Source organism: Tripterygium wilfordii, chromosome 13 (genome assembly GCF_013401445.1).
Source record: "Tripterygium wilfordii isolate XIE 37 chromosome 13, ASM1340144v1, whole genome shotgun sequence".
Lineage (NCBI taxonomy): Eukaryota > Viridiplantae > Streptophyta > Magnoliopsida > Celastrales > Celastraceae > Tripterygium > Tripterygium wilfordii.
Genome location: NC_052244.1, coordinates 5571685 through 5594550, shown reverse-complemented (window position 1 = coordinate 5594550; position 22866 = coordinate 5571685). Strand labels below are relative to the sequence as shown.

Sequence of the window (22866 nt, the reverse complement as noted above, 5' to 3'; positions counted from 1 at the left end):
CAGACGATTCAGTCGTTGAAATATTTGTAGTGTCTGAAGAATTGTATGAGGAAAACCTTCAAAATTCCATCGAAGGCTTGAAAGGACTCCTGGAGGAGGCCGAAAGGAATCTGCAAAATGAATATGAACGAAACCAATCTTATACAAACGTGCTTAGAGTAGCCAGAGATGCGTTGAGCAGGGTTCGTGATAATGCTTGGGGCCATTCTCGAAATCAAAATCTTTATCGATTACAAGAATCCTTATTAGATCTTGCAGCCCATGTTGGGAATGCAATGAATATCATAAACGATGTTATTCGCACCTGGGCTCGTTAAGAGTTAGGCCACTGTATATTTATTTTCATGTATGAAGTATTTATCTTGACAGAGATGTTTTCATTGTTACTCTCATTATTCTAAAATTGCAATTGCAGAAGAACTTCAACAGTCATAGATGCAAAAATTGCAAACAGAGATGATAAGACGAAGAATTCTAAAGAAAACACAACCCCAAGCAAAATATTTCTAAGTTTAAATCAAAATTAGAAATAGGGGGCAAAGTGTAGGGGTCAAAGTCAACCTCAGCAAATTATATGGGCCCCGAAGCCCAACGACAACAACATAAAAGCCCAACAGAGGCTAGGGCCCCAAAGCTCAACGACAATCAGGCCAGAGCATACAGTCCAAAAAGGACTTGGTCTTTTAAAGGCAATACAAAGCCGATGCAAGTAAGACCGAACCAATAACTAAGGGATGAAGCCGAAGATAAGGCAGTTCCTCGTTAAATGGTAACAGCCGAAACTACTGCAAACTACCTCAAATTACCGTAAACTCCCCCAAACTGCCATGAACTTCTCCAACTGCCACAATTGCAGATAACTGCTCAAGAAAAGCATAAAAGGAGTTCATTAGGCTCAGGAAAGGGGACTGGGGTTGGGGGGAAAAATTCTGACTTTCTCACTCACTCTGTAATCACAAGTGAAATAAAATATCATACAGTTCTGCACCGTGGACCTAGGCTCAAAGCCGAACCACGTAAAATCTCTTTGTTTTGTCTTACATTTACCAACTCATTCTCAACAATTCGATTGTTGATAATTTACATCAACAATTACACTATAAAATGAAGACATTTATAGAGAATAAAGCATGTAAGATAATAGTTATCCATATACAAACCTATTGTACAAAAATATAAAGGTACAAACCTCATTGTTCGAAGATCACAAAACTTGATCATGGATTCACAACTTGTAGCGACAGTGTTATCTTCATGTGGATCCAATGCTCTACCAGATAAGCAGTGCGACATACCAGTTGACTCCTTCAATTGAAGCCTAAATTGGAAAAATCTAAAGAAGTATGAACATGTGATTAGAAAACATAAATCCTTATAACTCCGCATCAGAAATATAATAATGAAAATGTCATGACATCCCAAACTCGCTCATCTTTCCCATCCAAACCCCAAATCCCTGAAATGGGAGGAAGACCTTCCTCTATCCACTTTGTATGCTTTATAACTTCCAAATAAAATCACCAAAGCTTAGTAACTATGGAAACCATATCACAAGATGTCAAGAACCCCAACTAACAAATGATTGTATATAAGGCCATAATCTTTCCAGATAACTGCAACTCTTGAAAATAGAATGAAATATATGTTCTACAATTTTTAGTTACTGGTCATAGACTCATTCTCGACAAAAGCCTCCTCTTTTTGTCATTTATTACTTCCAGAGCTTCCTTTTTTTTTCTTTTATTTTTTGGTCTATCAAAGAGAGAGACATGCAATTTTGGATTCGCCATGGAGGTCAGAGGTGAACACCTCGGCTTGATTCATTTTTCGTTATTGGTCCTTGTCTTTGATTCATATATGTTTATTGTGTGAACGTTACTAACTAGTCTATTTTCTTAAGCACAAAAAACAAGTTATTTGGTACACCAAATCTAACACAAATATTATTGGCTCTAATTCAATATCCATGGCTTCTGTAAATTAAAGTTGGCTGACCAAATTTTGATAAATCGTTTATCTTGGATGGGATCGTTACCTTCTCCAATCTGAGGTCTATAATTTAGAGATTTTAATACTAAAATTGCTGACAATGAAAGCGTCATATCAAGCATCACTTGGCGAGGAAGGGATCAACCTACCCAGGTGCATTCAGTTAGTGGTCAAGAAGAGGACATCGTCTCCAGAGCAAAGAAGATTATGGTCTCCCGAAAAAAAAAAGGTTTGTGTCAATGAAGAGAGTGCGAGATTTGAGAATATATTTAGGGTGATTTCCCCAAACTTGGGACAAAAATCCAATCCAACGGAAGGGAGATCCAACCATCCAAGAGTCATGACAGAATCTGTCGCTCCATAGATTTGGGGTGTAAATTAACACAATCTAATCAAAATTTGGGATTTAGGCTTCTAATATTACACAAACTCTTAGTTAGAGCATTCACATTGATGTCTCTTAACAAATTCTCTATTTTACCTATTCAAATATCATTTTTTTTGTCAATTTACAAATTCTCTATTCTATAACAACTGCATTAGAATTTCTACTCTAAATCTCTACAATATTAGTTTCTTCTTATTTTGTTATTACTTGTGCATATTATTTGATTTCAAGTAAAAATTAAAATATTTACAAAATATATTATAGTTTATATATTAATTTTAGAAATATAATCCAGAGGTTCTAGCTTCCTTAACAAGAGCAAGGCCCCTAGGTTTTGTCTTCGGGTTGGTTGGGCTTGACTGCGGCTTAACCTCCAATGTCGTCCGGCCCCTTTCATGCAGCCTTCTATCTCTCTTATCTTGGACTTTAGCTTGTCCCTAATTGAACTCATTTTTGCTCTTTGGGCTTTTAAGCCCTGTTCCCTTTTAGGATTATGATATGTTATGTTTGGCCCAATGGCCATTGTACTTTCTCGAGGTATGCGGTATGCCCCTCATATTTTGGGCTAGTTTGGTAGAGCATTTGTAAAATAACAGATATTCTAGCAGAAATGGTGATAGCAGAAATGTTGGACAATTTTAGTAGCAGATATGCTGCTTGAATGCTGGGTAGGTGTTTGGTTGAACTTTTACTGTTAACATTTGTGTTGTGTAACATATTGGATAAATTACGTGTAGGGGTATTATACATTTTAATTGTATACCTGTATCCAAACATACAAATTTTATAAAATCAATAAATGTATTTAAATTAATTGAAGAAAATAATAAATTATAAAATAATTAATAAATTACCAAGTTAATTAAATTTAATTAATACATTATTTGGTAAGGGTATACATTATTTGGTAAGTTAATTAAATTTTATTAGGTCATCTAAGGGTATATTTGGTAAATCAATAATATACTGGGGGTAAGATTGGAAAAAGCTGGGTAAAAAATGAAAATTGTTCATTGATGGAGCATTTCACAAAGTAGTATAAATGCTGCAAGAAATTGTCTCGGAATATGTGGCGCAAATTTTTGTTTGGTTGACATGGAGCATTTATACTAGCAAGCAGTATAAATGCTCCAAAAAATGCTGATCCAAACGGGCCCTTTATACGGTTTTTGTTTTATGAAATTCTTACTTACCAAAAACAATCATTTTATTTACTTTTGAAGGATACACTTTTTTATCGGTAAGCAGAGAATAGAGAAACGGAAAAACATATGAGATGCACATTGTTTCAAAATGACGTGAGGGAGGTTCTGTGATAGGACATGCCAATACCTCCAAAACACATTTGAATTCGATTGTTATGAATAATAGGGATTGGTATCGAAAACACTTTTGGTGTAATCAGGAATGGAGCATTGAATAAGAAAGTAAAATCGATTGTTAACAATTGAATTGGGAAACATGGATTAATGAACAAAGGGAGTTTAATTGGATAGGTGGTGGTGACATTAGGTGTCTTAGTGTTTGAATACTTGAATTAATTCCGTGTTTGGGTTGGTTACTTGCATTAACTCCACTTGTTACATTGCTTTAGTTAATTATTTAATTTCTTGTTATATGTTAGTTGATAACAAACAATCAATCTTCCATCTCCAATTGGCTTAGGATTTGGCTATAATTAGTATTTGATTAAATTGTCAATATATCCTCGTGGAACGATAACTCACTAACTCTTTATTCCCTGAAATGATTTGTGTGCTTGCAAACAATTTCGCAACAACTTCCCACACTTGCAAGATAAGAGTTGTTTGTATTAGTAAAGCTCGTCTAGAGAGCTTTGATTCTCACATAATACTCTGTGACAGATGAGAGCTTCCTTGTGTGATGTTGGAAATGGATCATGCAAGTTCAAAATCTCGTGGGATTAGCTGAGGAGTACCTATTTTTTAGATCAATCCAAAGCTTATGTGTCGTTCTTGCTGTTGATATACTGATGATCAATATTTCTTGTGACACAGTTCGAAATCCAATTTTTGACTAAGCTATCTACTTGCACCCAGTCTTGAAAATTTGGATCTTGTTGATCTGGTGTTATGAGAGAGCCATCTACGAAGCACATCTTGTTTTGTGCCTTCAAAGCTTTCTCAAGTTGATTACTCTAAAGGTGGAAATTACATCCTGTCAAAGTCAATGAAATCAAGCTTGATGTATAATCAGAATGAGTCAGATAGTATGCGTTTCGAAAAGGGTTTGTAGCTTGATTCATTGGCTGAAGATTATGTGGCAGAGGGTTTTGAGAATTTCGAATTTTATTTTTTGGAATGGAAGGTTGATTTGAGGAAGAAGGAATTGTGGTTTGATTCATTGTTGTTTGGAACTTGCTATGAGCCATTGACGTGCTCCGATCCATGTAATAATTCTGTAAGGAAGAAGAAAAGTAGTAGAGCTTTTATTAAAACAGCAAGTTGAGTTATAGTAGAGAAAGAAAGACTACATATAGTAGTTAGAAGAAAGAAGACAATTGTTGTTGTCTGATAATATCAAATAGTAACAATTGTTCATAAACAGTCGAAAGAACACTAAAACGTGGTCATTGAGGTAGGACGACTACGTATAGGAAGAAGAGAAGAAGCTCAAGAGAAAACGACACTGCACGGAAGCAGGGATTAGATGATTAATCAGACGACATTGTTTCTCTGAATAAGGCAAAATAAGCTGAACAACATTGCACTTCTAACAATTTTCTTGATGGAACTCGAACACTGAATTGAGTTAACTCGTAAGTTGTGAAAAATAAGATAGATTATAAGTTGTGAAATAAGTTTTGACACTAGCTTGTAAGTTGAGGGAAAAATTTATTTTAAAAAGATTATAAACTGCTATAATATATCCTAAATAAAGTAATGAAAAAAAATAAAACAAACCGCTGCACAATAAATGAAACTTGTAAACCACTAGTGCTTCGGACTCGTTTGGCACAGCGGTGTCCACAACAATACCTTGGTCCAATTCAGGATTTTCAAATAACGTTGTACAAATACCATACAATGCTTTAAGCAATCTACTCATTTCTTTTGTCACGGATTCCCACTATAAAGGAAAAAAAATGGAACTACTCCGGCATTTCACAGTTGAGCTTGCTTGTCCTCTCAAACAAATCATAATCTGCTTGTTTGGTGTAGCGGACTCTATTTGTTTTCGCTACACCAAACGTGCAGCAGAATTAGCGGATTTGTTTTAAAAAAAAGCTTTTGCAGCGTTTCCCTGCAATGTATTTTTTTTAGATGGGGCCCACGTGATGATTAAGTTTTACAGTGTGGCCCCATGTTGTCTTCTCTTTTTTTTACTTTTAATTATATAAAATACTTTTAATTTAACATTTATATAAATAAAATATTTATACTTTAAGACTTTTAATTTTATGGGTGTTTAATTTTAATCCGTAATGATAAATTAAAAAAATACAATAAATGTAACAAAATTTATTTGATTAATTAAATATAAATTAAAAATACAATAAATGTAAGAAAATTAATTTGATTAATTAAAAAAATACTTCAAATTAATTTTAAATATAAATTATATTTGATTAATTAAATTGAAGATTAAAAATCATATTATAATACTATAATCATATTTTAACAGTTTTAATACTTAAAGTAAAAAAAAAAATTTATTAATTAATAATTAAAAAAATTTATTAATTAATACTTAAAATTAATTTTAATAAGAATATATTTATTAGATTAATTTTAATATAAAAGTAAAAAACTAATATTATAATATTTTATTTAAACAGTTTTAAGCCTAACATATTTTTCACAGTTTTTCCAATAACATTAAAAATCAATTTTTCCGTTGTCCCAAACGAACCAAGATAACATTACACCCCCGGAGAAAATGTCGCTCGATGTAGAGCCATCGGCTTAGATTTAGATAAACATAAGGCAGTTTTATAGTCTGAACGTAAGATTACATGATACATACTACTACTGTCCATTACACCAACTCTGTGTCTTTCAGCCTATAAAAATCTTTCAAAGATCTGCCATCCAACTCTTTTGTGAAGAACCTTTGCAAGTAATCCATATATACAAATTGTCGATAAACGGCAGGCTTCTCCGGCGACGTCAGCTCAGGGAATGGTCCAAACAAGCCATCTCTATTGATACTGTTGAAAAAAACTCCAACTGAAGTTCGTGGTTCACGGCAAGGATTAGCCAACACTCTATGCTCTACACTCTTATATTCATCGTTTGAAAGAATCTGAAAAGCATAATCAAGAGAAAATATATTAGTTTTCAAAAACTCAAACCCCATTTACATCTCAAGCAGACATTTTACCTGAAGTATGTCTCCGATGTTAATCACAAGTGCTCCTGGGACGGGCTTGACATCCACCCAGTCGTCGCCGTGCTTGATTTGCAACCCACCAATTTGGCTCTGCATAAGGATTGTCAATACTCCCGGGTCTGTATGAGACGTGATCCCGAGAGTCAAATCTGGTTGAGGACAGTGCGGATAGTAGTGTCCGACCATGACTCGTGATTCTAAGAACATCATCTCTTTCAACCTTCCTTTATCCAATCCTAACCCCTCACATAACAGCTCCATCAAGTGCTCTCCAAGTTTTTTGACTGCTAAGTTCCATTCCACAATCTCATTCCTACATATCTCCGGGAGATGTGACACCGCAGGTGCTGGATCTGGACCTAGCCTAACCTGCAAAGTATCCCTACCACAAAAAAGATCAATTCGTAATTCAATATTTACACTCCCAACACCCAAGAGAAGACTTCTTTACAGTATTTTCACAGATGACTTTAGAATTGAAAAAAGTTCAAGTAAACAATACCATCAACTGACAAGCATGATTTTCTTTTCAAATAAATCCCAGTATATAAGAGTCCACTACTAATTCAGGTTAAAAACACATTGTTTCTCCTCCGCGTTTGTTCCAATGAAACAAAATGGATTATTAATTCATTGTCAAGAACAAAAGAACAATTAACATTTCACAACACTCATTCAATCTGAAAGACTAAGCAACAATCGAGAATTATATACATAATTCAAGGACTCTTAATTGATTGAATTACGAAAAGAAAAAAAAAAAAAGAGAAGATAAATTGAAGAATTATTATTTACCTCCAACTTGCTGCTTTAGATTGAAACAAATCGACATTAGAAAAGAAATTTACGCCCGTTCCCGGACTCCGGCCGTACAGCGGGGCCTTCATCTCCGGCGGCTGCTCATGAAATCCCTTAACAGCTTCGATTGTTTGGTCCATAACCTCCAAAGGAATTCCATGATTGACAATCTGGATGAAACCCAGTTCGCGACAAGCACGCGCGATTTGCGAGACAACAGAAGGCCTTTTCTCGGATAGATCGACGGTAGGGATACCATTGACGTCAGGTCGGGCGGAGGGATTCGGTTTCAAGTCCGAAAGGGTTTGGGGTGGGAAAATGAAGAAGGGAGGGATAGAGGTGATACCGGAGTCGACGAGTCCTTTGACTCCCATCTTGGTATCTTCGAAGGCTTTGATCGCTTTGAGATGATCGAACGGTGGTGTCTGACTGGCGGTGGCCATTGCCGCTGGTGTTGGGGCTGCTGTTGCCATGTACTGCGTAAAAGTCCTCTGTTTGCTTTCCTTGCTCTGATTCGTGTACGCCTCTGCGACTGCGAGACTTTTTGCCTTTTTGTTAAAATACAAAGAATAATAAGGCACGGGTAGTGTCATAGTGTGCATAAAGTCAATTGCTAGCAAAAAAAGAAAAAAAAAAAAGAAAGAAAGATTACTTGCCGTTTGAGATTCATATGCGGTGTGAGATTATTTATAGCATATTGGATTTGGGCGGTGGACCTAAACTCGATTGCTACAGAAAAAGAAAGAAAAAAACCAGGATTACTTGCCGTTTGAGAGTTAGCTTGGATTTGGATTCATATGTGGTGTGATATTATTATAGTATGTATCTATTGATCGGTTTGTGATTGTGTTGCGCTTTGATGTTACGTGGTGAGGTGAGACGAGTTTTGAAATTGTGGTAAGGTGGGGTGAGTTGTAGTATAAAAAATGTTTGGGCGAGATGATGGTAACATTATATATTTTTCATTAATATTAATTAATGTTTCTTGAATTTATTTTTGTACAAATATAAATGAAATAATAAAATTAATTGAATGTATAATTGAAAAAAAAATTCATGTTTTAACGTTTAAAATATGATCAATCAAGTTGTATCAAAAACGGAAGCAACTCTATGTAATTTTAGTTTCGAAGTTATCGTAATGCGATGATAGGTAACACACAACCCAATTGAATATTTTTTTTTTGACCAAACGCAATGTGTTGAACAAGTTAGACAAATACACATGGGCCCACATCCACGTTTTTCTAAGTTAATCAAGTGGGACAATTCAGCCTATGGAATTCTCTTAACTTTCTAGTACCAACTCGTATGATTTCTCTATAGATCTTGAAAGGTTGGGTCCCAAATTTATTTTTCTATGAAAATGTTCTGGTCTTTCGCTTATCAATACGACACGTGCTTGTCACGTGGAATTACCCACACGGTTCCGTCAAGCAAATAGAGTCTACCAGGTTAAAAAAATACTTGGACTTGTCCAAAGAAAATTAATTTGCAAGTAAAATTTATAAAATCCTTTTGTCAGGGCTTATCATGTGCGGCTACTACCCCAAATAAATTAATTATGGACTGTGCTTCTTTTTTTTCCCCTAACTTTCAATGTGTGTGAGCTACCTAAATCTATTCATCCATCAAATCAAATGGAAATGGATTTTGGATCATAGGTATTATTAGGGGCAGAGTTTGGAAGTAATATTCATGTAGGCTAATCAATAAATATTACTTTGGTCTAGTCGGGGAAAATTTTTATAGGTGTCCAGGACAACATCCTCGTAAATACTTTTAGAGCTATTTACAATAACAAAACTATTGGTTACTCTTATTGGATCGAGAGTTGTTGTAGAATAAGATTTGAGGGTCAGTCCAATAACATAAGTTCATACGTTGGATGTTGGAGTTTGTTGGAGTTACTAAAGTTTCTGTTAGTAGTTTGACTTAGTCATTTGTTTCTGTTGTTAAATTCCTATTCATAGGGAGCAGATTTTTCACGTCAGTTAGTGCTGAACATGTTATTTCCATTCCAGCTTCTAAGGCTATAAATATAGCCACTTTATTCTAATAGAACTTAAGCAAATCATTCAAGCAATTTATATTGTTCACCTTAAATTCAACATTTGGTATCGGAGCATATCTGCAGTAGCAGTACGAAGGATGACGTCGGAAGGCAGCTTTGTCCAGCCGGCCATACCACGGTTTGATGGCCATTACGACCACTGGAGCATGCTCATGGAAAATTTCCTCAGATCAAAGGAATATTGGAGCATAGTAGAGAACGGAGTTCCTGCAGAAGCGGATAGAGTTGAACTCACTGAAGAACAGAGAAAGACTGTAGCAGACCAAAGACTGAAGGATCTAAGAGCAAAGAATTACCTCTTCCAAGCTATTGACAGAGCCATCCTCGAGACCATTTTGAACAAAGACACAACCAAAGACATATGGGATTCTATGAAAAAGAAATATCAAGCGTCAGCAAGGGTGTAGCGTGCACAACTCCAGGCCCTCTGGAGAGATTTTGAAGTGCTACACATGAAGTCTGGTGAGTCTGTTGATGATTATTTTGCCCGTACTCTTGCCATAGCAAATAAAATGAGGATCCATGGAGGAAAAATGGCAGATGTTGTTGTGATTGAAAAAAATACTAAGATCTATGGTTTCTAAGTTTGACTATGTTGTTTGCTCCATTGAGGAGTCAAATGACTTAGACAAAATGACAATTGATGAGCTTCAAAGCAGTCTTTTGGTTCATGAGCAAAGGATGAATAGTCATGTTGTGGAGGAGCACGCCTTAAAGGTGGAATATGCCGACTACACAGGAGGTAGAGGTCGTGGACGTGGTGTATTTCGCGGCAGGTAGAGGTCGTGGCAGACAAGTGTTCAACAAATCCATTGTTGAATGTTACCATTGTCATGATCTTGGCCATTTTCAATATGAGTGTCTGAAAAAGGGAAGGGAATCACGGACAAATTTTACAGAAGCAAGTGAAGAGATGCTTCTTATGGCATATGAAGAAGTGAAGAAAGATCCCAATGAAGAAGTTTGGTTCTTAGATTCTGGATGCAGTAACCACATGTGTGGTAAGAAGGAATTTTTCAATAATCTGAATGAAAATTTTTGGGAGACAGTAAGCTTGGGAATGATGCTTGTCTTAGTGTCATTGGGAAAGGAAGCATTCAGATGCAAGTTGGAGATGTCACACAAGTTATTACTGAAGTATATTATGTACCCCAGTTGAAGAACAACCCTTTGAGCATGGGTCAGTTGCAAGAAAATGGTTTGGCTATTCTTATTCAAAATAATATGTGCAAAATATATTATCCAGGAAGGGGTCTCATCATGCAAATCATTGTCTCATAACCGGATGTTCGTCTTTCTCTCAAAAATTCAATCACCGGTTCCACAGTGCTTCCAATCCCTCACCCATAACTTGGACCATCTTTGGCATTGTCGGTATGGTTATCTTAGTTTTGGAGGACTCAAGACTCTTTATGGGAAGCAGATGGTGAAAGGTTTGCCTCAACTTAAAGATCCTAATGTTGTCTGCAAGGATCGTGTAATGGGCAAACACTCTAGAGACCCTTTTCCATGACAAAGCAAATGGCGAGCTTCATAGATTCTTCAACTTATCCATGCTGACATTTGTGGTCCAATATCCCCTGCATCCAACAGCAACAAGAGGTGTGTATTGACTTTCATCGATGATTTTAGTCGTAAAGTATGGGCGTATTTTTTGGTGGAGAAATCAGAGACGTTTGCTGCATTTAAGTTATTCAAATATCCCGATGTGCTCTTTCTATCTTCTAAGTCTCCAGCATAGTCACTGTCTGTGAAGGCCATCAGCTTTGTGTTTCCTCCCTTGCTGTAGCAAATGCCATAGTCCATTGCCCCCTTCAAATATCTGAACACTCTCTTTGTTGCTTGTAGATGCAACTCTCTTGGTCGTTCCATATACCTGCTAATTAAACTAACAACAAACATGAGATCAGGTCAGGTTGCCATTAGATACATGAGACTGCTAATCATCTGTTTGTAGAGAGTGTTGTCTATTTGTACTCCATCCCTATCTTTCCCAAGCTTGTACCCAGGAACTATGGGATTGTGCACTGGATTGCACTCTGTCATTCCAAACCTTCCCAGAACTTCTTGTGCATATTTTCTTTGACTAATGAAGATGCCATCTTCTTGCTGCAATACTTCTATACCCAAAAAATATCTCATTTTCCCCATATCAGTCATATCAAATTCTTTTTTCATAGACTGTTTGAAAGCCATGAACATGTCTTCATTGTTGCCAGTAAAGATTAAATCATCAACGTAAAGACGTACAATCAAAAACTTACCTCCTGATGATGCCTTGATGAATAAAGTATGCTCATAAGGACATTTAGTAAAGCCTTCCTTCTCAAAATAAGATTCTATTTTACTGTACCATGCACGAGGAGCTTGCCTTAATCCATTCAATGCCTTTTTTCAGCCTATACACTTTCTGCTCATTGCCCTTCTTTTCATATCCAGGTGGTTGTGCAACATACACCTCTTCATCAATCTCGCCATGTAAAAATGCTAATTTCACATCCATCTGAAATATTGGCCAGCCTTTTTGTGCCGCAAGAGGTATTACCAATCTAATAGTATCAAGCCTGGCTACTGGTGCAAAAACTTTCGAGAAGTCAACCCCATGCCGTTGGACATAACCCTTTGCAACTAATCTCGCCTTATACTTATCTATCTCACCATGCTCATTTAGCTTTGTCTTGAAAACCCACTTGACTCCAACTTTCTTTCCACCTTCTGGGAGATCAGTCAATTCCTATGTGGAATTCTTTTCAATGGCAGCAATCTCAGCATCCATGGCCACCCTCCACTTTTCACTCCTTACGCCTTCTTCAAAAGTTACAGGATCACTATCAACAAACAAAGCGAAGTTAGCATTGTCTTCTTTTGAGTCTCCCAATTCACTAATATAATCTCTCATCCACCCTGGCTGTCTTCATATTCTTCTTCTATTTGGACTAGGAGGCTCCTTAGCAGATAAGTTTCCATGTTGTTCTCCAGTAGGTGAATTTCCAACAAACTCCTCATTTAAATCTGTCTCCTCTTCCCCGTGGCGCTCTAAGCCATCGTCCCAAACATCACTGTCCTCCCTCATATCAGAAACATCAACATCTTCATCTTCTATTTTGCCCATATCGGTCCACCGCAGTTCAGCCTCAAGACCCTTCTTATGACTCTTATCCCAATTCCATCCATCACCTTCATTAAAAATCACATCCCTGCTAACAACTACCTTTTTTGAAATAGGATCATAGAGTCTGTAGGCTTTAGATTCTTCACTAACACCCAACATCACACACGTCAAACTCTTTTCTTCCAATTTGGTTCTTCGATGATCAGATACATGTGCATAACAAACACATCCAAAAACCCAAAAATAATCGACTAAAGGTTTTGAACCACTCCAAACTTCCTCAGCAGTTTTGTTGCGCACAGCTAGTGTTGGACTTCTATTAAGAACATGAATAGCCCAATTAAATGCTTCCGGCCAGAAGGTCTTGGGAACCTGTCTTCCTCTGAGCATACAACGTACCATATTCATGATTGTACGATTCTTCCTCTCCGCTACGCCATTTTGCTGAGGAGTGTAGGCACTGGTGAGTTGCCTTCGTATGTCGTTGGAAGAGCAAAACTCAGCAAACTCATTTGACATAAACTCTCCTCCTCGATCTGTTCTAAGACCCCTTATGCAGGCATTTTTTCCTTTTTCAACAAAACTTTTGGATAACTTAAATGCAGTTGCATCTACAAGCAACAAAGAGAGTGTTCAGATATTTGAAGGGGACAATGGACTATGGCATTTTCTACAGCAAGGGAGGAAACACAAAGCTGATGGCCTTCACAGACAGTGACTATGTTGGAGACTTAGAAGATAGAAAGAGCACATCGGGAAATTTGTTTTTGTTGAGTTCAGGAGCTGTGTCGTGGTCTTCAAGGAAGCAACCCGTAGTCACGTTATCCACCATTGAAGCTGAGTTTATTGCAGCAGCTTCGTGTGCTTGTCAAGCTGTGTGGCTTAGAAGGTTGCTGGAAAAATTGGAACATGTTCAAGAAGGGTCCACAGTGATCTACTGTGATAATAATTCAGCTATTAAGTTGTCGAAAAATCCTGTTATGCACGGTCGGAGTAAACATATAGACGTGAGATTCCATTTTCTTCGGGACCTTAGTAAAGATGGGGTAGTGAAGCTGATACATTGTGGAACTCAGGAATAGATTGCAGATATTATGACGAAACCTCTTAAACTGGATTCATTCGTGAAGCTGCGCAGCATGATGGGAGTATGTAAAGATCCTACTTTAAACTGATTTCTATGGATAATCAGTTTAAGGGAGGAAATGTCGGAGTTTGTTGGAGTTACTAAAGTTTCTGTTAGTAGTTTGACTTAGTCATTTATTTCTGTTCTTAAATCCCTATTCATAGGGAGTAGATTTTTCCCGTCAGTTAATGCTGAACGTGTTATTTCCATTCCAACTTGTAAGGCTATAAATATAGCCACTTTATTCTAATAAAACTTAAGCAGATCATTTAAGCAATTTATATTGTTCACCTTAAATTCAACATTGGACACATGATAAACTAGGGTGGTGAAGTCCAGACCGACCTGGTGATTATCAGGTTGAATCGATAATATTTTTATCGGACCGAACAAGACCCAGACCGGAAGCAATTTTATCAGTCCAGGTCCCGAGTACAATTTTTGCAATTTTTTGGGTTTATCGGATAATAAAAAAAATTTAAATGAAAGAGTTCGTAACTTGTGGTCCTGTTACTCCTGTACAAACACAATAGTGACATAAATAGATATCATTGTTTATAGATGGTTGTGTACTTGTGTGATATAACAGAACAATCATGATATGGCTTGAATTTTTTTATTATTTCATTAGCTTACTTACAGTCTTGTATAAAGGTCATATTGAAATGTATATAAATAAGTGTGATATGACAAAAACAACTATGATGATGTGACCACAATAAAAAATAATAAATTCAATTTGTTACAGTACAAAATTAGACAAAGGCTTAAACGGTGCATTGAGATTTGAGAAGACAAACATTTACTCTAGTAAAATAACTGGGTTTAACTCAATTCAGTCAATCAAACCAACCCTCTATTTGTCGTGGGTCTTTGATCATCGGCATTTTTGATGCTCCGATGATATCTATTCAAAATTTTATTGATGAGATTTCAGATCTGAGGGAATTTGGCCTCTCTTGTTATAGGGGAAGCCAAGATCCGTGTTGTAAATCCAAGTTGCAGTTTGTGTTTGTTTTTTATGTTTAGTTTTTGTTACCCGGCTTAGACCGGTGGAGTCAGACTGATTGGACAGTGGTTAGGGTGTTTCTGGTATAATCAAGTGTTGTCCAACAATGTCTGGCAATTTTCGATATAGTGTTTGTGTTTTATTATTTTGTTTTTGTTTTTTAGTTCTTAGGTTGTATTATACCTTTATGATGACCCCTAGTGCTTACAGGCCTCAGTTACTCAATTTATTGAGCATTCTAATGCAATTAGATTTATGACCTCTTTTTCATAATATTGACTCTAGTAAAATAACTAGGGTTTAACTCAATTCAGTCAATCAAATCAATCCTTGGTTCCTCACTGTGCAAGACAAAGAGCTCTAAACTAACCTTTGGTTCCTCATTGTCATTTAGCAACTCTCTAGCTCGTCACAGTGCAAGTGCAACCGAAGCCCTAAATCTCATATCTTTTTTTCTCCATTGTCAGTTCGTCTCAAACTAAAGCAAATCAAAGTTTCAAAAAACATAAATATGTCTAGAATTGAAGTTAAAGACTCACCAATTATTAGCTCCTCTCCTCCGTCCTTCAACAACCATCGATTGTACAATGTAGTGAAGGAAAAGCTTAAGAAAGTGTTACTTAGGTACAGAGAGAAGCGTGGAGAGATAGAAAGGGAAAAATAGTGATGATGGTGGCCGGTTTGAGGATAAAAGAGAAAGAAGACGCCGACAGAGAGAACTATTAGGGACATGTGTGACTAAGGTAATCCTGTTAAGGATTTCTTGGTCACCCGAAACCTGATCCGGTGACCCGAGACATGGTAACCTTGTTTCCCTTAACAAGGTTACCGGATTGTCCTCGTTTCTAAAAGATTATCGGGTCGGGTCAAACCCAATCCGATAACCTGAAACTCGATCCGATGTACACCCCTAGTTTAGTGGGAAGAAAAGGGGGCCTTAGTTTATATATAAGGATTTAGACGTAATTATATAAGTCCTAATCATCAAAAGAGGAAGACTTGAGCTCAAATTTCAGTATTAGATCTGATATGAATGAAGTAAGATAAGCTTATAATATAAATAATGTTATGGGTATTTAAAACAATTATTTATGTAAATTTTGCTTCAAAAATAAGTATATTAACCCAGTGTAGTCCCCTCTCTCTGTCTCTGGGTCCTACATGTATAATTTTGATGATTGTATATCATATGTTATTTGATTATGCGATGAATTTGCCTATATGTTAAGTAAATGTTAAATGACTTACATCATCATGGCAATTAGTTTGAACATCATATCTATTTTAAATAATGATTAACCATGTTTTAAATGAATTAAGTGATTCTGGACTTATTTATTTTCGAGTGCTTAAATCTGTCCAGAAATTAATTTGTGCACACCTTGTTCCAAATGGCATATCATACGCATATGAATTTCAATTGGTGTGATTCTTGAACTGAAATGTAGATTAAGACATTAAGAAACATTTCATATTTAGAGTTCTTAAATTAATTTTAATTTTTCCCTGGTCAATTATGTGCTAGAAGTTGTTAAACCTGTGCAGATCCGAATCTGTGATATGTGAACTTTCCTTGTTAAATTCAGTGACCATATGTGTGAATCTTGATCTGAAAATTTGCATGGATATTATAAATGACTTAAGTTGACTTATCATACATGATTTGTAATTTATTGAATTTTTTTAGAATATGATTAACCTAAGTGCTTTCAATAAGCTCTTTTAAACTTACGTACAACTTGGGGAGTTCCGTCTCCAACTTCTTTGAAGGTTAAATAATCATTTTAATATCCTATGAAGTTTGTGATCTGTTAGTGTTCATAAATCTTTCCACTAAGGGATCTATTTAAAGAGTTCATTGCATACAGCCTTAGGACTATGTGATTGAGCTTGTATTAAAGATGGGCTAGCTATGTGAGTCGTAGAGGATAATATATATTTATATATATCTACGTTGTTCTAGAAGCTTTGCTGGAGCCAAGGAAAAATGAGAGCGAAAGAACTCAAGTCTTGACATCATATGGACAAGAGGCAAAGGAGAATACATGACTGAGGTTTGTCCAACATGACACTTCATGAAATGGTCAAAGCATGTGTTGAGCCACGTTTGGGAGCACTTGTAACTCAAATATCATGCCCGTTTGAAGAAGAAAACAATATCCAAATACAGTCATGATTCTTGGTTGTCAAATGCTTCAACGGACAGATTTTGAGTGGCTAAGATTAAGTTGTACAAAATGAATCAATGGCTCATAATTGAAGATGTGATCAATGGTTAAAAGTGCTTGATGGTTATTGCAATGCTTTGAGTCAAAAGGGGGTCCAATGGCTACAACATGGACAGCTGAGATTTAATTTTTTATTTTCATCAATGGTCCAGATTGAAGCTACAATGAAGGGTCCATAATTGATATGGGAAAACATACAAGGGCTGAGATAGTTTGTACCATTGAATCAAGAGGAGTCCTTCCTCACTCTTCGGAGAAGCCATTGACAAACCTTGGAAGAGTTTTTGCTCTCGACATGTTCAACTAGCAAGCCATCTTTGCTACTCAATCTTGCTTCTACCCAAGTCATACAATCTCAAGACTTTCTTATCAACTTGCTTTTACAAACAACAAGTGCTTCTCATTCCAGGGCTTATTTTTAGATTTGAACAACCTCACTTTACTCTTCATTTCTATACTACCTGTGATGTCATTGTTGTAATTGTTGAGTATTCTTCACCATATTAGTTTAGAGTTGTACTTCAGTGTACCCATTTGAAAGCTATTTGTAAAAGTCCCTTTGTTGGGCACAAACCTTGAAGAGGTAGAGTTTGAGGGTGAGCTGCAAAACCTTGTTTACAAGTTGGGAGATTGTCTTGTGAAATCTTCAGTTTGAGGGTGAACTAAAAAACCTTGTGAAGTTTGTGTGGTGAGCTTGCAAAACCACACCCTTTAGTGGATTCGAAAAATTCTAGATTGGTGAATCTAGATAGTGGATGTAGGAGATTGTCTCCAAAACCACTCTAAATTGTCTTGTGTTGATTTTATTGCTTGTTAGGTGTTTTTTGTTTTCAAAATTATTTTGGTCATTCTAGACCTTTGCATTAAAATCAATTTTCTTCCTTTCCTTTGTGTGTTGAGATCATTGCTTGAGGGTGCTTGTGTGACTTAATGGAGATCTATTGATCAATAGGTTGCTTGTTGGTCGATTTATTACCTTGTTAATATAATCACTCAAATATGCCTCTAGCGGAGACCTTTTGGTCATTAAGATTTTGAATTGCTTATTTGATTGTTTACTTTATTCATATTGATATCTAAATTATGCTTATCTTGTTTGTCAAATTAGGGTTTGATTGAAATTATTTTGCTCTATTGTATTATAGTTGGCCGACTACACCAAATTATTTGTGATCTACATTGTCATATATATATATATTGGTTTCATTCTTGTGTGACTTGGTAGTCAAATTGCTCAAATATGTTGAATCTTGATTTTGTTCGTGTACATTAGTGAATTCTGATTTTTGGGGCATAAATTGCATTTCACTTCATTTGTATCACATCACTTGGATTACTTGAATTGGACTACAAAAATTATTTAGAGACCAAGTCTTACTTGTATTGTGATATTTGGTCCATTATTTGAAAAGGGGTTCCTAATTAGAATTTTAGGGACATAATTTACCCCTCTTGTGTGAGCCTAGGTCCCTCAATGGCTAGCCACTTTGTTCATTCACATTTGTTCTTTTTGAAGGATTCTCGAAGATATAATAAAATATGTCATTTTTCATAATTAGAGTCTCCACTCCAACATTAAAGAGATGTTGTATAGTTGAATTTATCATCATCATCATCAAAGCCTTTATCCCAAAAGTTTGGGAATCCACCACGTGTATTTGTTTTCTCCATTTTCTTTCATGGATCATACATTCATTAACTGCTATTAACTTCAAATATTTCTTAATACTTCCAGCCATATCTTTTTATGACTTTCTCGTCCCCTCCTACTCTCTCCAATACAAATTCTCTCGTTCCTCCTTGTCGTTGCACCGCTATCTCTATGTTGAACATGTTCATATAATCTTAAGTGATTTTCTCGTAATTTATCTTCAGTGGGTGCTACTCATACATTAAATCTAATAATCTCATTTCTTATCTTATCTTTCCTAGTGTGACCACACATTCAACAAAACATTTGCATTTCTACTACATATATTTTTTGGATATGTTATCTCTTGATGGCCCAACACTCAGAACCATATATTATAGCAGGTCGTATAGCTGACTTATAGAATTTTTCCTTCAACTTTAAGGAAATCATTTGGTCGCATGAATCCCCAAATGCACTCTTCCACTTAGTTCACCCGTTTTTAATACTATTAACTACATCATCACTTATGTCTCCGTCTTCTTGGAAAATCGATCTAAGATATTTAAAAGTCTTACTTTTTGTTACTTCTCTCCCATTTAATTCAATTGCTTATTCGTTCATTTGTTTACTCTTACTAAGTTACATTTCATATATTCTTTTTTAGTCATACTTAGTTTAAATCCTTTAAACTCTAATGCTTGCCTCCATATTTTGAGTTTTGAGTTAACTCTCGATATCGTCCCATCCACTAAAAATATATCATCTGCAAACAACATGCACCAAGGTACCTCACCTTGGATATGTCGTGTAAGTTCATCCATCATTATAATAAATTAGAATGGGCTTAGTGCCAACTTCTGGTGTCACCCTATTGTGATGGAAAACTCCCCTATAACTCCTCCAATAGTTATAACAATAGTTGTGTCTCTTTCATACATATCCTTAATCATAGTAATATAGCTAATCGAGACTTCTTTCTTCTTTAAAATCCATTACATTACTTCCTTAGGCACCCTATCATATACCTTCTCAAAATCTATAAATATTAAATGAAAGTATTTTTTCCTATTGTACATATTTTTCTACAAGTCTTCTTAATAAAAATATCGCATCCGTCGTGGATCGTCTCGACATAAAGTCAAATTAATTTTGTGTGTGGTCATAAATTTGATGACCTTATAATTGTTACAACTTTGGATATTACATTTATTCTGTATATAGATACTATAGTGCTTCTCCTCCACTCATCAGACATCTTAGGGCTCCTAATAATTTGATCAAATAACCTAATGAGTCATATTATACCTACATCTCCTATGTACTTCCATACTTCAATTAGAATTTCATCTAGTCTCATGGCTTTACTCGCTTTCATTTTCCTTAAAGCTTCCTTCCCTTCAGTCACTCTAATACGTCTTACATTTCACGGATCCCTATTTTCATGAGAGATATGGAGACTTCAATTGTAATATGATTACTCAAGTAATAATTCTCGCAAGTGCACGATTGACTAAAAATAGTATAGCTAATGAAGGTATGAGGTTGAATCCTAGAGAGGCAAATTTAGCCTAATCGTATTACCCAACTCAATAAAATAGAGAATAAAATTAAAGAAATTGTAAGAGAGGAGATAAAACAAATTTAACAAGCAAATAAATAAAATTCAAATTTTTGTTGATTTTTTTGTAATCAATATGAAAAAAAGGCTAGGGTAATGATTTCACCTAACAATCCAATCACAAATCGCAATTAATAAATATACAATTATTAGTTGCAATCCAATCAAAAGGTTGCAATTAACAACTATACAATTATTAGTTCCAATTCAAGGGTTGATTCTCTCTCAATTATGTTAGTTTGTTCGTTCGCAGTGCCAACAAATATCACTAAACATCGAATTAATTCTATTCATTTGCAGTTGTTAACCCCAAACTAATGATTCATTAACAACAAGAGAAATATAGCAACCCATCACTCCTCTAAACCGTGTGTTCTCTGCCTTCGATAATTGACCTTCCTAATGTCAGTTCTACTAAGACATGTGAATAAGGTGTTTTCCTTAGCCTTAGATAGATTAGTCTATATGCATATTTGAATGATGGCCAATCAATCAAACAAACAATAAATTTTAAGTATAGAAATTAAAAACAAGAATCATTGAACGAATATTACATACTTATAATTGAATAAACTTGTAATATTCATCCTAAATACATCATACCATAAGAAAGAGAATTAGTTACAAACCATGTATGAAAAACACATGAAAACTAAATATAAGAAATCCATGAAACAAGAACAAGAATAAAAGTTAGAGAGAAGAAAAAAAATAAAAGCTAGAGGACTCTCTTTTATATTGCTCACAAAAATTTCCTTATAATTTAACATTCCTTCTCTGAGTTGAATTCGTATTATTTGATTTCCTAATTTATTTCCAAAAGGTTTCTTCAATTGCTCCTCCTCTACTTGCCATGAAGTTTTATTTCTTTCCTTCTTTGATTTTTCTCTCTAGTTGGCCACCGCACCTTGTTGTTTTAATTGCAAGCCAACCGGTTTCCCACACATTTGGACTTCTTTATTTGTCTTTTCCTTCTCAAGCTCCTCACGTGATTCCTTTGTTTGTCATTTCAATTTCAGCTGGGTCCCACACAAGTTTTTTCCTTCTTTCAATTCTTTTCAAGCTGCCAATCTCACATCTCTTTTGCTGCAAATATAATCGGGCCCATTTCCTTTTATTTGTTCTCTTTAAACCCTCCAATATTTCTTTGTGAAGTTCAATATATGGGCTTAAGACAAGTCTCTTTTTTGGGCTTTCATTAATTTTTAACTTTTCTCAACACTTTGCGCATAAATAATCCTTAAAATCCAAATCAATATAATTCTTGTAATAGACATGCTTATTTCGATAAAAAGAGACAAAAAAAAAAGGTATATAAAACAAACATATAAATATATGTAAACTATTAAAAAAACAAAAATGATATAGGACCCAAGATCTGGTGACCCAAAGTAGCCCAACTACAACTAGAACTAATATGGCAATGCCATGTCATTTGACAGGGTGGATGATTTTTGAAAAAATTTCAAGCTGGTACCAGTTGTGAAACTTTTGAACACTTAGGTCTAGTTCAAAAAACTTTATCCCTCTAAGATATCACTAATATGCTAATTACTTTATTACCCTTATCTTCTTCCTCCCACAACAACTACACTTCTCTTCTCTTTTTTGCTCCTCTCTCTTTATTGTTGCCCGTTGGTATCCAATCTAAACTAAAGCTCACATCAACACGTACATATTTTGACCTTCCACCACCACCAACGACAGTCCATTTGGTCGAAAAACGATTGGAGAGCCACAACCACCACAAGACAAAAGTCTCAGATCCGACCTATTTTGGAGACGGTTGGCTACACCACCACTACCGTTGGACTCTCCTCACTAAGACGCACAATGCCTAGTCATAAATGGACCAAAACGGCCATCGAAAATGGCCGTTTTAAAACAGTAACATTGGTTGACCAATGTTATTATTTCAAAACAGTAACATTGGTTGGCCAATGTTACTGTTTGGAAAAAAAACTTTGTCGATTCTGACAACGGTTCTCCACACCACCATCACCGTTGGACTCCTCTCATTGAAGCACACAATGCCCAGCCATATACGGTCCAAAACGACCATCAGATATGTCTGTTTTGAAATAATAACATTGGTTGGCTAATGTTAATGTTTTGAAATAATAATAGTGATCGAATAATGTTGTTATTTTAAAACAATAACATTGGTCGGCTAACTTTATTGTTTTGAAAAAAATTCAGATCCGGCTGATTTCGAAGGTGGTTCGCCACACCACCAGCACCACCACCATTGGACTCCTCTTAAGGAGACGCACAATGCCCAATCATATTTGGATCAAAACGGCAGTCAAAAAAGAGAAGAATGAGAGAGAGAGAGAAAGAAAGATGAAATAATAAGAGAGATATGCAGCATGAGAGAGAAAGATGTAATGATGAGAGAGAGAGAGAGATGTAGTAGAGAGAAGATGTAGTGAGATGAGAGAAATGTAGCATAGAGAGAAAGTAAGAAGAGAGAAAGCATATTAGATCTAATCATCTTTGAAAAAGCGCAAAAAAGAAATTTGATAAAATTTAAATGAT

At 35.6% G+C, this 22866-nt stretch overlaps 2 protein-coding genes and 1 pseudogene across 2 annotated transcripts; 2 read left to right on the top strand and 1 right to left on the bottom strand.

Moving 5' to 3' along the window:
- Nucleotides 1-6272: 6272 nt before the first annotated feature.
- On the bottom strand, nucleotides 6273-8182 carry LOC120013556 (1-aminocyclopropane-1-carboxylate oxidase homolog 4-like). The gene is made up of 3 exons (XM_038865390.1): nucleotides 7526-8182; nucleotides 6722-7112; nucleotides 6273-6643 (listed from the first exon to the last, which is right to left on the bottom strand). Exons 1-3 carry the CDS (start codon nucleotides 8128-8130, stop codon nucleotides 6377-6379), a joined length of 1263 nt encoding a protein of 420 aa, XP_038721318.1. The 5' UTR covers nucleotides 8131-8182; the 3' UTR covers nucleotides 6273-6376.
- Nucleotides 8183-9973: 1791 nt separating this feature from the next.
- On the top strand, nucleotides 9974-10382 carry LOC120012348 (annotated as a pseudogene).
- Nucleotides 10383-13313: 2931 nt separating this feature from the next.
- LOC120012480 (secreted RxLR effector protein 161-like) lies at nucleotides 13314-13796 on the top strand. The gene has a single exon (XM_038863902.1). The coding sequence runs from the start codon at nucleotides 13314-13316 to the stop codon at nucleotides 13794-13796; it is 483 nt and encodes a 160-aa protein (XP_038719830.1).
- The last annotated feature ends 9070 nt before the right edge of the window (nucleotides 13797-22866 follow it).